At 42.0% G+C, this 14,888-nt stretch overlaps 1 protein-coding gene across 3 annotated transcripts in view; it reads left to right on the top strand.

Annotated features, from left to right (window-relative positions):
- The first annotated feature begins 247 nt into the window (after positions 1-247).
- MYH11 (myosin heavy chain 11) overlaps positions 248-14,888 on the top strand; it is a 53,208-nt gene continuing 38,567 nt past the window's right edge. The window contains exons 1-3 of one of the 3 annotated variants that reach the window (XM_072349099.1): positions 248-326; positions 6,407-6,765; positions 11,143-11,299. In XM_072349099.1, the coding sequence (XP_072205200.1) occupies positions 6,424-6,765; positions 11,143-11,299 (499 nt within the window). In that variant the 5' untranslated portion in view covers positions 248-326; positions 6,407-6,423. The remainder of the gene's footprint in view (positions 327-6,406; positions 6,766-11,142; positions 11,300-14,888) is intronic. The other 2 variants (XM_072349098.1, XM_072349100.1) reach the window with 2 other exon arrangements.

The following is a 14,888-nucleotide window of genomic DNA, read 5'->3' as shown; positions in this document are numbered from 1 at the left end:
ACCTGAGGGCACCCCTTGAGGCCTTCCCAAAAACAAGGGGTTTCAGACCCAGTTTGCTCTGCTGAAGGGCAGCTGGGGGCAAGGGTAGTGGTCCAGGGCTGGGCCCTGTTGGCAATGAGCTCCTTTTCTGAGATGGGGTGTTTTAACCCAGGTACTGGGAGGGTTTTCCAGCAGGACGTGGTTTGCAGGGCCCCTCCCCACTGACAAGATTCTCCTCCTCTATATAGGGAGGCAGTGAAGCCTGCGAGGACTCGGACTGTCCCGGCTGGTGGCTGTACAGGTTCCTGACTCTCCAGTTCCCTCCCTGCTGCCCTACTTGGACAACTGTGAGTATGGGGATAGGGGGAGGAGGGGGCAGAACACCCTGCTGGGTCGGGGCTGGGTGCCGCCACGCTGGGATGGAGCGGGGTGGTGAGCTGAACACTGTGCTACTTTACAACAGCTTGCAGTGAATGACCCTGCAGGTAGCACACAAAGCAGAAACAGGAGACCTACCTATGCTCAAATGGCTTCTCCTGAGCTGAGTGCTGCTAAATTGGGTTCTGCTTAAAATATGATAGAGCAATGACCATTTGTAAGCATGCACAGACCAAGCCTGGTCCTTGGTTACTTATAACACTGCCATTGCCAAACTGAGCACTGACTGCACTGAGCCCACAGTAAGGTGCAAGCTTGCACCTTGGCATGCTGCAGCGGGGCACTGGGTATGGAAGACACCCACCAGATTTTGCAGTGCAATTCCTAAGCTGCTCAACTAACATGTAAGCAGACAGTATCATTCACCTGTCAGCTGGTCCTTTGAACAAGAAAAACACGTAAAGATTAGGAAAGGAAATCAAAACATTTTTACAGAAGAACCTTGCTATTGCATATGTGCATTTTTAATGTGCTGGAAATCAACTGGAAGTGAAGCTTCTCTGATAGACTAATTTAAGTAATTTCAAATGTACCTTTCCAAGCTTTTTTATTATTATTATTATTTTATTTTTTTTTTTAAAGGGGTAATAAAGAAACAAACTTTTAACTTCAATAAATACTGCCAGTAAGTTAGGAAGACAGTAGATGGCAGTAGAGAAAGTGGCTTCAATGTCATCCGATAAGTTCTCTGGCTCCTTTCACATACATATGTGTGTGCATATGCATATATATAAACACGTATAAATGTGTAGATATGGGAGAGGTGTGTGTGTGTTTATAAGAAGCAATTTGAGATACTTTAAATATGAGGAAAATCAGAAGTTTTCCATTATTATCCAATATGTAGCTTTCACTGAAACCCTTCCTAAAATACAATTGTGTGAAGGCAAGCCCACCTCTTTCCCTCAAGGTTTGGCCCTGGCAGGCACCTTGCAGGAGGATGCAGCTCCTGGTCCAGCTTCCCAAGCCCCCAAAGCTCTCATTTCCCACTAACACAGAGGCCAAAAGGATAAAACCTCAGAGGGCAAAGCAGTTGCCTAAGTAATCACTTCATTACTGCATGGTGCTCCTCTGGCTGTATTCACTTAGATGTAAACAATGATTTTTATTATCTCGTTTGCAATTGACATGCTAGTCCCTAAAAGGTATTTGTTTTGAATTTGTTATCATTACATTTTTGTGGAACAGCGAGTATTGAGGAGAACATCGCCTTATATGGTAGCGTGCATGGATGTATGCAGGGATCCAAACTCTTTATAACTCACTGAGAATTAATAGTTGCAAATCTGCTGGCTTTTCTTTTAGTATGTTAATTTTAGAAGAAGCAAAGAATGAGAGGTGGCTTTCCAACTTGTGCGCAGCCTGGTTCACAGAGGGATTATTTAGGAACTCTGATACAGAATCTTCATAGAGCGATATCTGGGGCTATTGGAAATAGCTGGTATTTTCCCTATGAAAAGGAATCCATCTCCACATAATGCAATTCGAGTCTTTTTCCTTCCCCCCCCCCCTCCAGTTTATAACACAAATAACCTTTTCTGGTCCCAGCTTCTCTGAAGAAGCAGAAGAGCTGTCAAGTGTCCCATCAGAGTTACGTATTAACTTGCATTAAGGGAGGTGAGCACACCTGATAGGAGACCAAGTCACTTTCAGACTATTTGATTAAAGTGCATGGACAGTGCATTAAAACCAGCCCAGTGTAATTACTGAAAATGCTCTCTTAAAAACACAGACTTCTGCTGTTGAATAACCTTAAAACTTGTACTGATGGTAACTCTGTGTTCGGATCAAATTGTGATGCAAGTGAGCATCTGAGCGATGACCCCCATGACCAAGGAGATGCAGAAGGCCGGGAGGGATGCCTCGCAGTGCCTGTGATAAAGCCAGTCCAAAATGAACATCAATTGATCAGGATTCACCCTTGGATTATTACTATTTTCTCATTATTTTCCCCCTTAGCTATGCTCAGTTGGGTGATTCTGTCAAGTACTGGAAAAATGAAAGATAAGCAACCTGAAAAGACCTCCACAAAGTGACTGTACCTCTGGAGGCACACTTTGAGACAAGAAGCAGGTTATGGCTACATCCTTCCATCAGAAACCACTATGAGAGCATGACTTGTTTTCTGAATAATTCACGTGTGCGAATCCACTGTTTGGATAATTCTTCCCTGTGCAGCCATGATAAGCTTTTATACTGACATCCTGCAAAGGAAGAGAGAAGTGCCCTTTATCATCTCATTAGGATGAGAGCAGTCCCTATAAGCTCTGACCCAGGAGGCAGTAACCTTTTAATGAAAGAGCACTTCCTGGAAATATTTATACTTTGTCCTTGGAATAATACACTCAGGATAAACTAATTGTAAAAACAGCAATCAGATTCCAACACTGACATTATAAGGGAAAGGAAAATCAGCACAAGGGCAGAAGAAGGAGGAATAGAAAATAGGTTATGGAAGTGTGTGTGCCCCTGTGTATGTGCATGTTAGGAGTTTGAACAAGCATAGCAGATTCATCCAGCTCTTGGTGTAATCTGGCATATTTCTGAGGCAAAAAAACCTCATGCAAGTAATATTTTTTATCATTGTTTTTCCTCCTCCTTTCTTCAGGATAGCTCACTTCTGGGTACAGAACAGACTTTGCTCTTGCCCTAAAGATCTGTGCTATCATCCTCCTGAAAGAACAGATAATAACCTCGTGCCAAGTTTGCACTGATGAAATATTTCATCTCCTTTTTTTGTTAGCCAGCTCTATGGATGAAACCCAGGGGCTGGCCAAGAGCTCAGCCTTGTCTTCTCAGGGAGCGTTCTCAACAGCCAATCATCAGTCTGTCTCCTTGACCCAATCTCCCAACATCAGTCATGCTGGACCAGTACAATACAGTACAGATCAAAGATGGACCTGCAGGCACTGCCTGTTATGATTCAGAAAGCGTCAGCACCTCATTAGGACAAATCTGCTCAAGTCTGTGGTGCTCATCTCACACACCTTCTATTAAGAAAACTTTACTTCATTACTGTGCTTCTTAATCTACACTCTGTAACAGAATTTCCTTTGTTACTACAACTGTACTCAGCAACTATTCAAGCTTCATCCTCAGATTCCAGGTCATCATTCTTGAAATCTTTTTAGTCAAATCTGTGTTTCTTCCTCATTTCTCATAGGAATTACATGGTTCAGACTAAATAGTCCCTATTTCTTGCAGAGAGTTTATTCTTACCACGTTTAAACTAATATTCACAGGATCATACATGACTATGAACAGTCTAATACAGGACTTAGATCTGAATAAAAACTTGTGTTCACAAGATTTGCAGTTCATTCCATCTCTTAGACCTTACAACCTCAGCTAATTTTCAGGAAGATGAAATTTAAACACAAGGTACCAAACATTTTACTCCCAGGAAGCTCTGTGTAATGAGGAAAGAGCTTCCCTTGGTCCCTGAGCAACAAGACAAGCAAAGAACAGTTGAGTCATCCCACTGGTTGCATGCTTTGCAGCAGGCCAGCTGTTTCGTCTTTGGCTGAGCTTTTGAGGTGAATGGTCAGGACAATTTCCACCATCATCACTTTCGGGCAGCCTCCAAGTAGCAGGATTTGACTCCATGAAACTCAGCTCTGCAGTACAGTGTAATTTTCGGATGTTTCTGATGTCAATATCAAATTCAATATGGATGTGCTGCCACTTGGCACTTACTCAAGGACATCACAACCCAGCCCTTTGGGGCAATTCCCTAGCTCTCTTCTCTGGGTCTATGGCAAACCAAAAGCCTCTCACCTCTCCTCAGCATCTCCTTCCATTCTACCAGGGCAAGAGGGTGCCTCTGCTTCTGCAGCAGGAACAGAGACCATGGGATCTCCTGCTGCTCCCCTAGCCCTGCTTCTGCAGCCCTGGGGATGGTTCCTCCATCCAGCTGCCTTCACCCTGCGGACGCCAGCTGGAAAGCTCTGCTGGAGAGAATACCATCTCCATTATTGGAACTGTGCAGCTCTACCAGCCCTCTTGGCAGCAAGGGAACATTTTCTGCTTTAATCCGCACAGAGGTCAAATAGTTTCCTCTTGCAGCTCTCTTCCAAGAATCCCCTGGGAGCCAGCAAAGGGCTGCATCCTACAGAGCTTCCTCGCAGGGGCTCAGGGCAAGGAACACCACACATGGGCGAGCGGTGGTGCACAGAACCAAGCTGTTCGGTTCTCCCTCCCACTTACCCACCTCACCACACACATCGAGTGTTCATGAGTGATCTGGGTAAACTTTCCTGCTGAGGTTTTTCCAGGTTAAGTGTCACTAGAATATGCACGTTTAGAGGAAAGCTGTTTTTCTTCAGATGTGGGCCTTTTCAAGGGAGTTTAAAGAGTCAGGGCACCCTATTTCCACTGCATTTCACTAGGATCTCACCTAACTCATTTCAGCACTTCTAGAATCCTAGATTTGTTTTTAAGCTTTCGATCACCTTCTGCATGATCCATCCTTCTCTCTCAGACCTCTCACATACTTCGGCCTTGCAAAAAAATGTTAATCTGTGGGAAGGTTTTGGGGACAAATACTTGGAAACCACTCTCTGATACTCCCAGAGTACAGGGTGTCCATTTGGCCTCGTACCACAGAGCTGGGGCTTTGCAAGTATCATTCTGCTTATGGGTTCATTGCTGACATCTTTAGCAGTCAGTTCTCCAAAATCCCTCAAGACTTGTGTTTGTTTGAATACTGCAAACATTAAATTCACTCTCAATAAGGAAATGAAACAGCCTCTGTCTCCTGTTGTTTTTCTCAGCCATGTTCTTCCCTACTCCCCAGAGCTGCCTTCCCTGCTTTGCTGCACAGCAGCTTTCCTGACTAGCGCCACTTGTTTCCTACTCTGTAGCAAACTACAAGACCTCTGTTTACTCCTTTTCTCATTGAGTACTGTACATCCCATACTTAAGAATGCTCCAGCATTAATCAGCCCAGCTGCTGCAGCTACGTCTTGATTTCCAATGGCCAGGGAAAAAAAAAAGCTGCTTCCTCCCTCCTAAACACGGTGCAAAACAGCCAAAACCCTCCCATTGCTCCCACCTACAGAGCAGATACATCCAGCAACTTATCCATGCGCAATTGCACAACGTTATGTGCAACTGCATGACACAGATGCATCATCCTTCCAATCCGAGCATCACAGTTCAGGGTATCTAATAACTGATGTAACTTCAGAACTTGTTTTATTTTCTCTACTTCTTTCTTAAGTTGTGAATATCAACCCTTCATAAACAATCAGCTCTCACTGTCTGAGACACAGAAAGAGAGTAACTCTAAAGTACTTCCCCTTCACCAGCACTACTGATTGCAGTGGTGTTTTTTTTCTTGAGTTTGCTTTCAAGTTATTTCTTTTGATCTTCTCTTAATCTTTTTTCTTCTCCAAATGAAATGGGTAACAGAGCAATTGGGAACGGTCCTTAGCAAGAAAAAGGCTGTTTCTGTTCTTTCTGAAACACAACCTGGGAATTGTTCTTTTACTAATTACTTCATTATTCCACTCGTATTTCAGCACACACCCAACACTATTTCAGCACTGGTAACTTTTGAGTATATCCGAGTTAAATCAAATTTGTAATGAATAAGAGATGAGGCTGGAAGAAACTGCTCAGATGGTGCTCTTGCTGCAGTCCTGACAGTCTAATTGCACAAGTGCTAATTGTGTCTTACTTTTCTCTCCAATCTTCTGTACAAAACAAACAAAATGAGGGTAATTAGCTCAGTCCTCACTTGTTTAGTGTCCTAAAGATTTTGAGTTACATGATTTCAGACACAGTAACAAAGGAGTGAGACTCGGGTACTCAAATGAGATTCTCTAAGGTTGAAACACAACAGTATCTGTGTGGAAAAGCAAGATATGACCCAGGATTTGCAGTACTTAGGAGCTACCACATGGCAAGGATTTAGCAAAGATGTTTTGCTTGGAACACCTTCACATTTGCTTCTCTTTTAAAGCAGAATATTTTGCCTCTTCCACAGGTAATTACTGAGTCAAAATGTCTCAAAAAGCTCTCAGCGATGATGAGAAATTCCTCTTTGTGGACAAAAACTTCGTTAACAACCCACTTGCCCAGGCTGACTGGTCAGCAAAGAAACTGGTTTGGGTTCCATCAGAGAAACATGGATTTGAAGCAGCAAGTATCAAGGAAGAGAAGGGGGATGAGGTGACAGTAGAACTGCAAGAAAATGGAAAGAAAGTGACACTGAGCAAGGATGATATCCAGAAGATGAACCCTCCGAAGTTCTCCAAAGTGGAGGACATGGCCGAGCTGACTTGCCTCAACGAAGCCTCAGTGCTGCACAATCTAAGGGAGAGATACTTCTCAGGCTTAATTTATGTAAGTAGAGACAAACACGCACAAGAGATTTTATCTTGCATGCTACTGTTAACACATGCCCTATCACAAACAAGGTGGATCCCACCTGCTCTCTGGGATACAATATTTGTGTATAACATTGCCATGCAAGTACATATTCCTCAGCAAAAAATGTATTTAAGTGACTTTTTTCTCCATGATTCTTCTGCCTTATTACTCTTTATTCAACTAAATTAAAACACATAAAGGATTTATTCCCCAAAGTTTGCTAATTATGATGTTATTGACTTGGAGAGCATCCTCTGATAGTTAAAGAGCATTCCTGCTGCTTTGAAAATCATGACTTAAATGGAAACCTGAGCAAGTTTTCAGTCCATATGCCCCAACAGTAACTTCAAAAAAGAACACATGGAAAAGCCAGGTTACATAGTCTTTTCTGAGGCAAATTACTAATGAAATGCAATGCCATGGACAAGTTCTGGTTTGGTGGCTGCTTGAGTAAAACCTTATGTTTGACTAAATGAAAAATCCCACTGGAATTCAATTGAGAATGCTCATATCCTTCAAAGATATGCATCTACTAGGGCTTTCCCCCACCCCCACCCCCCCGCCCCCCTGTTGGTCAACTTGCAGATCAGAGAAGCCTGGGTAAATTCTAATATCTCCATGTTCATGTGATACAGGGCCAAGATTTTTCTGCTTCCCATTTCACACAAGTGTGTTAACATAACCATGTTTTGCCATTAAAATAATCTGCATCAATAGTCATCGAACTATAAAAGAAGCCAGGAATTTCCATGGGATTTAGCTGTTATCTTTGATTTTATATGGAGGATCCCTACGTTATGTTGTAGAGAAGAAGTCAAATAATTCAGTCCATGGAAATTTTACTTGCATGACAGACCACTATTGAGTGAAAGAAAGCACAGAGCTTACGTAACGTGGCTTTAGAGGCAGGAATAGAGCCCTCTTTAATTTGAAGAATGCTAAATTGGAAGGCAGGAAATGAAGCAGAAAATAAGATAGTTATATATAGTTAAACAACCCCCCCCCCAACATTTAATTGTTATGCATAACTTAATAGAGCTAAAGCTGAAGATCTTTCCTTCAGGCATGTATTAAACACATGTCATCAAGGTGCCTGAAAGAAACTGGACCTTCCATGCTCTCAGCATTTAGATTTATTATATTCTTTGCCTACAGGTGAACAGAAGGAGCTGTGTGTCATTATAATATTAGAACACAAAGTGCTTATTACTACAATTGAATTAGTCTGAAAATGTTTTGCACCATAGCAAGATTTAAAGGAATTACTAGAAGTGTCCATTTACTTTGTGGAGTTTAATGGAACTCTCACATCCTACAGGAAGTTTATTTACATGCATCATCCACTTCTGAAAAGTTAAGATTTGTTTTCATGGAGTCAAACACGGAAGCATATCTGAAATGAAGCGCTTTCTCAAGAGACAAGATTTTAAGATAGTGATTAATTAACAGTTATAAAAAAAATATATGAGTTGTAATAGAGATAGTATTTTCAGGAAACCTAAAACTGTTTTCAATTGCCCGGCCTTACACAAAGCTGTCCTATTAGGCACTGTCACGCCTTTTGGGGAAAGAAAAAGCTGTGGGAAGGTTATAAACAGATTTTTTGGCTTTGTTCTCATCTACTTCCAACTTTAAACCACCATCTCCTCTCTTTGCCTTGGCTGCCTACATTGCCTGCCTTGGAATCACACACATACAAAAACAACTTGACCTTACTGTTCTTCTCTTTAGAGCATCACTGATGCAAGCGGGGATTCCCAATTATGCTATAGAGAAAAAAAAATTCAACTAGCTGAAGCAAAAAAAAAGTCTCAGAGCAAATCATCTGTCCTTAAAGTAAATATTATTTAATCAGAGGAATAAAGTGTGCAATAATTCAAAGTAACCATACACTGAAAGAACACCCTGACCTTTTTCGTTGATGGAGTTAAGAAAAAAAGAATAAGAAGTGGTTTGCCACTAACACTTGTTTCACGCTGCTGAGAACAAACAGAATCTGATTGGTCCAGACACAAATGAGACCAAAAATGACAGTATAAGCATCAATAAAATAGGAATTCAAGTCAATCTGAAAGCATAAACAAGTTTCTTGTACCTGCACTTATAGGCACTATTCATTCAGTCTTTGCTCAACGGTGTAAAATTGCTTGTCTATAGGAAACTATACATGCATGTTAGAACAAGTGTAGGGATACCTTTGCCCAGATGTAGGCACTAACAACTCAGACGTATGTATTTGCATAAGTCTCTCTTAACCATCAGTGGTGCTGTCTAAGGGTCAGCACTCCTGTGTGGACACTATCCCTAAGATATCAAATCTTGCCCCTGGGTTCTCCAGGGATGGACATGACTGCAGATCCCCATCCCTGGACAGACCATACCTCAGGAGAACAATCCAAGGCATGGAAATTTTAAATTCCACTTCCAACTCCATTCTTGGCTAACTTGCTTCCTTGACTTCAGAACATTGTCTATGTTAATCTGTTCTCCCCAGATCCTTGTAGAACATTTGGAGCTATGAGTGGTGAAGCCACAAGTACTGGTTAACCTCCCTCAGGTGAGAGGAGGTATCAGCTGCAATCCAGCCTGAACTTCATCAACTCAGGCTTTTTTTTGGATGTGTGGCACTTTGGTGTGCACATAAAAAAACCACACAGTGACATCTAGACTTTGCATGATGCAAGTCAGGAAAATATCTAAAAATTTCAGGGAAGTGAGACCTAAGAAACTTCCAGAATTGAAAATCTATTCTTTTACTTACTTGGATATTAGTAGCTGAGTACATATAGCACATCAACTGAAAAAACATCTTACTATTCTTCCCTTAAGGGCCTAGTGGTCATCCTGGCTTATGTAGGATTTTTTTTGTTTGTTTTAAGTGTATTGAGCATGCAGCACTGAAGTTCATTTTAACACAATTAGCACAGCGTTTTGTCCTAAACTGTCATCAGTTAAAAGCCAGCACAGCAGTGATTTACTCTCCCCAAAGGTTTTAACTCAGGAACATCAAGAGCTAGTGAAGATGCAGTTGCAATGCTGTAAAGGTAGGAAATGCCCCCATGGTATCTTGAAGCAGCCCAGATGTTCTGCCCAATGCGGGGCACCCAACCTTTCCTCACTGCCAGGAGCTGATGGACGCTCTCGCCCTGTTTGCTCAGTACCATATAAAGCTCTCAGGCAGTGCTGAGACCACGTTGTGCCATTTCCTAATATGGTCAGGAAAGGGAAACCCCCGTGCCCAGATCCAAGCCTTTGAGATGGCATTTTACAGTCCTGTGCTATCCTGGTTCCTGTGGGGGAACTGAGGCAGCTTCAGCTGTCCTTAGACACAGCACTGAGGTTAGGGCAAGGCAGCGCTGTGCAATACAGTGCTCAGTCAAGAACTGGGGAAATCCAAACAACTTACGTCCAAGTCATAAAGGACAAAAGTTCATTATTCCATTTGTTTCAGGCTGGTGTCATTTCAAAAAATAGTTGCCATAGGCTGGTTTAAGGGCTGAAACTATCATTTATCTTTACTTATTTATTGTGTGTTTACTTCACTTCCTTTTAGTAACTGTTGTAACATATGGCTCTTCATCTATTAGCACTCACTAATATTTCCATTCTCAGTTCAATAAGCTGGAGCTTCCTGAAGCAAAGGATGTTTTTTAAACCTATCAGAACCTGGATAACAGCCATCAGCTGGTGGCCAGTGTTCTTGCTTGTTTATGCATACATTTTTAGATGAATACCTTCAGTAAACTGAACACAGAAAACAGATTTTTCCTTGAGTCTCTTATAGGAACAGCATCTCAGTGAAGGTCTATGGTTGTTCTGATAAGAGATCTGTTTGGAACTGGAATAATCTCTTTTCCAAAGACTCCCATTAATCATTACTGCTATGCGGTGATTATATGGTCAACATAAACCCAAACTTCTGATCTAAGATTTAAGAATTTGATACCTGCCTGAGCAAATAATATCCCAGCACACCAATACATGTGTAAAGGAACATTCTGAAGCATTATAGTCCCTAGGTCATCACACATAAAGGTGATTCACTATGTACCAAAAACAAATGAAGTAAAAGCAAAACATGCAGCATCGTATCAAAGCAGTGATTCTACAAGCAGAAAAGATTGATTTCTAATAAGGAAACTGCCAGAAAATATGTAATTATTTATGCACTCGGAAGCTGCACTCACACACGTACATCCAGATATTGCCACTTCATTTGTCATACTAAATCGAGAAAAATAATTGCTATTTGCTAAAATCCTGTTAGTTCAGTGCAGCCTATGACTGTGTTTTCCAGCCTAGACACAGTATGTGATATTAATTCCCCTTTTTACTTGAATTTCCTTGCAGACTTATTCAGGTCTCTTCTGCGTTGTGATAAACCCATACAAACAGCTGCCCATCTACTCAGAGAAGATTATTGACATGTACAAGGGAAAGAAGAGGCACGAGATGCCGCCCCACATCTATGCTATTGCGGACACAGCCTACAGGAGCATGCTGCAAGGTAGGCGAGTTCTTAGAAATCACTGCACCTTAACATGGGAGAAAACAACTTGCTGCTGCACGTGTGCTCCAGCAAGAAGCACGGTCAAAAGCTCTGATACAGAGGGAGAAATGGGCTTTCAAGAAGTTTCGGAGGAATTCTTTGGCAGGAACGGCACTCCACAAACACTGACTCAAAAAGGAAAAACAATCCTTTTACCCATCTGTGTCGAGGCATGTGGGAAGGTTTCAATGTTGAGCAAATAGTTTTGGCAAATACGGGCATGGAAAACGCTCCCTTTGCACCAGTGGAGACTATTCCAAAGTTAGCTGCTAAGGCTATTGCATCGGTAGGCATTGCTCCTCGCTCTCTCCTAGTAAGCAGATTCAAATAACACTTTGGGGCTACTGTTAGCACAGTCTGATGCTTTGGAGTCTTGAGTTGAGATGTGCTCTGCTTTCTAATAGAGCAGCAGCAGGAAGTCAATCAGACCCCAAAGCATACAAATGAAACCTTAGAAGTAAGTAAGGAATTTCTGCATTGAATACTGACAGGATAGGGGGATTTTGTCCTAAGGAAAGATCATTCATTTAGAGATAAAAAAGCTACAGCAATGACCACAGAAGGCTGCAACATCGACAGAATGCAGGGACGTGACTGGCTGCCATCTCACAGGAGCCTCTGGTGCTCTGGGGAACCAGGAGGCTGCAGAACACTTTGAAATGTAAATCTCCGTTTGAGGTCTGTTCCTGCAGAAGTTCTGCCCTACAACTGCGGTTCAGCAAGATTTGCAAACTCGTCCCTGAAGCTTAGGGCTGCCTTGTTTCAAGTTTAAGGATTTAAGGCTTACGGGTTTTTGGTCTGACAGAGGAAAAATGATTAACAGCATTTAGAAATGTCAGTTTAGCTGCTAGATAAATACCCAGCATTGACTTCTTAGCAACATTTATATACAAACAGAGAATGGCAATTGCTATGGAGATACTAATCCATTCAAAACCATTTTGCACTTTATCTAACCATGACCCTGGCACACATTGTGATCACAATGATTGCAGCACTCCTGTAGTTGGAATCTGAAAGAAATAAGTGGACTAGATCTTAAGATCAGTCTGTTCAGAGCAATGCAGATGGCTCATGTTGTTATCATTCAAGGCTCAGAGTAGACAATGTCTATGATAGGCCTCTGTGCTGTCCAATTTGAACAACACCTTTCAGACTTCCGCTGTCTTTAAATATCAACTTAATATCATCTATTAATTTGGAACAAGCAGTACATACAGGTACACACACCAGTGGTGACAGATATCAAAAGCATCAAAACAGGTCATTTCTCCCCAAAAATGTCTTGAGTATTTAATATACTAACTGCAGTGTTAACAAAATAACCCAGATAATGAAAATCACCTGAAGGTCATTTACTTTTGTAAGTTGATCAGCTAATTTTACCTTCAACTTCTAACCTTAGGATCTTACATTTTCAGACACAAGTACTTAAAATATAATGAATTCAACTCTAAATTTTTCCTTAAAACATCAACATTTTTTCTTCCTGTCACTTATGGGGCATTTCTTTACTGGAGCTGTATGAATTTTATCACCCACAGGAGGCAGAATTACAGTGCAGCAAAGGAGGATCAATAAGGCATCAATAACAGACATACTGAAATCAGACATTCCTCCCTATTGTAACAACAAAGACAGGTATATAAAAAATATTTAGGGTTGAGAGGTTTAAGCTTTTAGGATAACATCATGCATTGAATCTCATATTTAATGGAGCCAAAGCTTAAGGAAACTTACTTGGTAGAAGCAGATCCCTGTAAGCTTCAGCCACGTATCTGCCTTGCAGATCAGGCGTTGATCTCTGTGCTCTGCATGCAGCACTTCTCAGGGTTCTGAGCAGGCCCTGCAGTCAAAGCAGCCTTCTTTCCCCAAAGCCTTTCAGCAGTAAGCCTCACTGGGGAGCTATGCAAGAAGTTCAGCAGTACCCTTGTCATTCAGCACAGAACTCAGCCATTTGTCCCTATAAATGGGATGAGGGAAAAGTCAACTGGGAAAATGCTGCAAGGTACCCACAGGGGAAAAGGAGGAATGTCGTACTGCATCTACTACTGAAAAATAAGAATTGTTTCAGTATAGCAGTACATATGATTTTCCTTCTTAAGATGAAACTAGTATCAGTTCTCTGCCTGATAAAGACCTCTTTCACTCTTCCTCTCACCTGTTGTTCCTAAGGTGGTCTTGTGAAGCCATCTGAGCTTGATCACCCTTCACTGCAGTCATTAACTACTTCTAGAACAGGCAGGATTTAGCTGTGCCTCGCAGACTGGGAGGAGGAGGCAGCACAAGTGGATGCTTTCCCTTCTTTCTGTTCACTTTTTGGGTGCTTGGAATAACGTCCTGACTCCACTGATTCTTGATGAAACTTCATACCTTATGATTCACATGTCTTTTCTGGAAGGAAACCTTCCTGACATGAAAGAGAGAGGAGAACAAATAGGAAGGAAGGGGAAAGGAAGGAGGAGGGAACAGACTGTAAGTTGAACATTTAAGAGGGGCACTTCCACTACCTCCTCCTAATCACAAACAGCTGGCACAGCAGCCAAACCCTTCCCACAAGATCTTGCATCATGAGCCCAGGACACCCACGCTTTACTTGCTTATTTACTTGTACATGCAATTTTGGAGTCCCTCCATCTCTGAAGAGGGCCCAATCTGCCTTCAAAGTTGAGCTTTTCCTTGGAAAAACAGACTCATGTTTTGTGCATAAAATTAAACCAAAGCTTGATATAACTAGTTGTGTATCCAAGTTGTATTCGTGCTTAGGTGGCGAGCGTGGGCATGGACATAATTCAGTGTGTGTGTATGCATTACATATAGACAGAGTGCTTCGTGGGTTTTTGTAAGCACGTTTGTAAAGGGAGTATAAAGAGATACTCGTGCTCATAAACACGGATCAGGGCACTGGATTTTTTCCTTGAGAAATGTCAATACTACTCCTTGTCTGAGAAACTTGTGTAGTCTCTTCTCACCAAACTAAAATATATCTTAGGCTCATGAGACTGAAGAATTACATTCTAGTACTCAGTGATCAGGACTGCTTGGCCAAAAGCACTCAGCTTGTTCAAATGTCATGGCTACCTCTATCTCTCAGCAAGTCAAGCCATGGTATATGCCAGAAGCTGGTCCTATTGCGGATTCATCGTCTGGGGATCACGACTCTTCACATTCCAACCCTCTGCTGGCACAAACATCCAGCAAAAAGCACGTGCTCCTCCTCTGCCTTCGAGACTTACTTGGTTAACGTATTCATTAGGGAAGATGATCAAGTCCCATCAAAGTTGTTCTGGTGACAACACAGCCACTGTTAACAGAAATCAAATAATTGGATGCCAGAGACAACGATCGTAAAAAAGTCCCCCCATGTTTCTTTACTGACCTCTATACCCTGTGTTATAGATGCAGTAGCTTCTCATTGCAGTTGCAATAGCACTGCACAGTTGCTATGCAAAGGGCTCAGCTTCCTCATTCCAACACTCCCAGCACCAGTCTTCATTCAGACTTCACACAGAAATGGTCCAGTTAAAATCATTCCTTGCTTTTTGCG

This window comes from Excalfactoria chinensis, chromosome 14, assembly GCF_039878825.1.
Source record: "Excalfactoria chinensis isolate bCotChi1 chromosome 14, bCotChi1.hap2, whole genome shotgun sequence".
In the NCBI taxonomy this organism is placed as follows: Eukaryota; Metazoa; Chordata; class Aves; order Galliformes; family Phasianidae; genus Excalfactoria; species Excalfactoria chinensis.
This window is presented reverse-complemented; position numbering and strand designations above follow the sequence as displayed.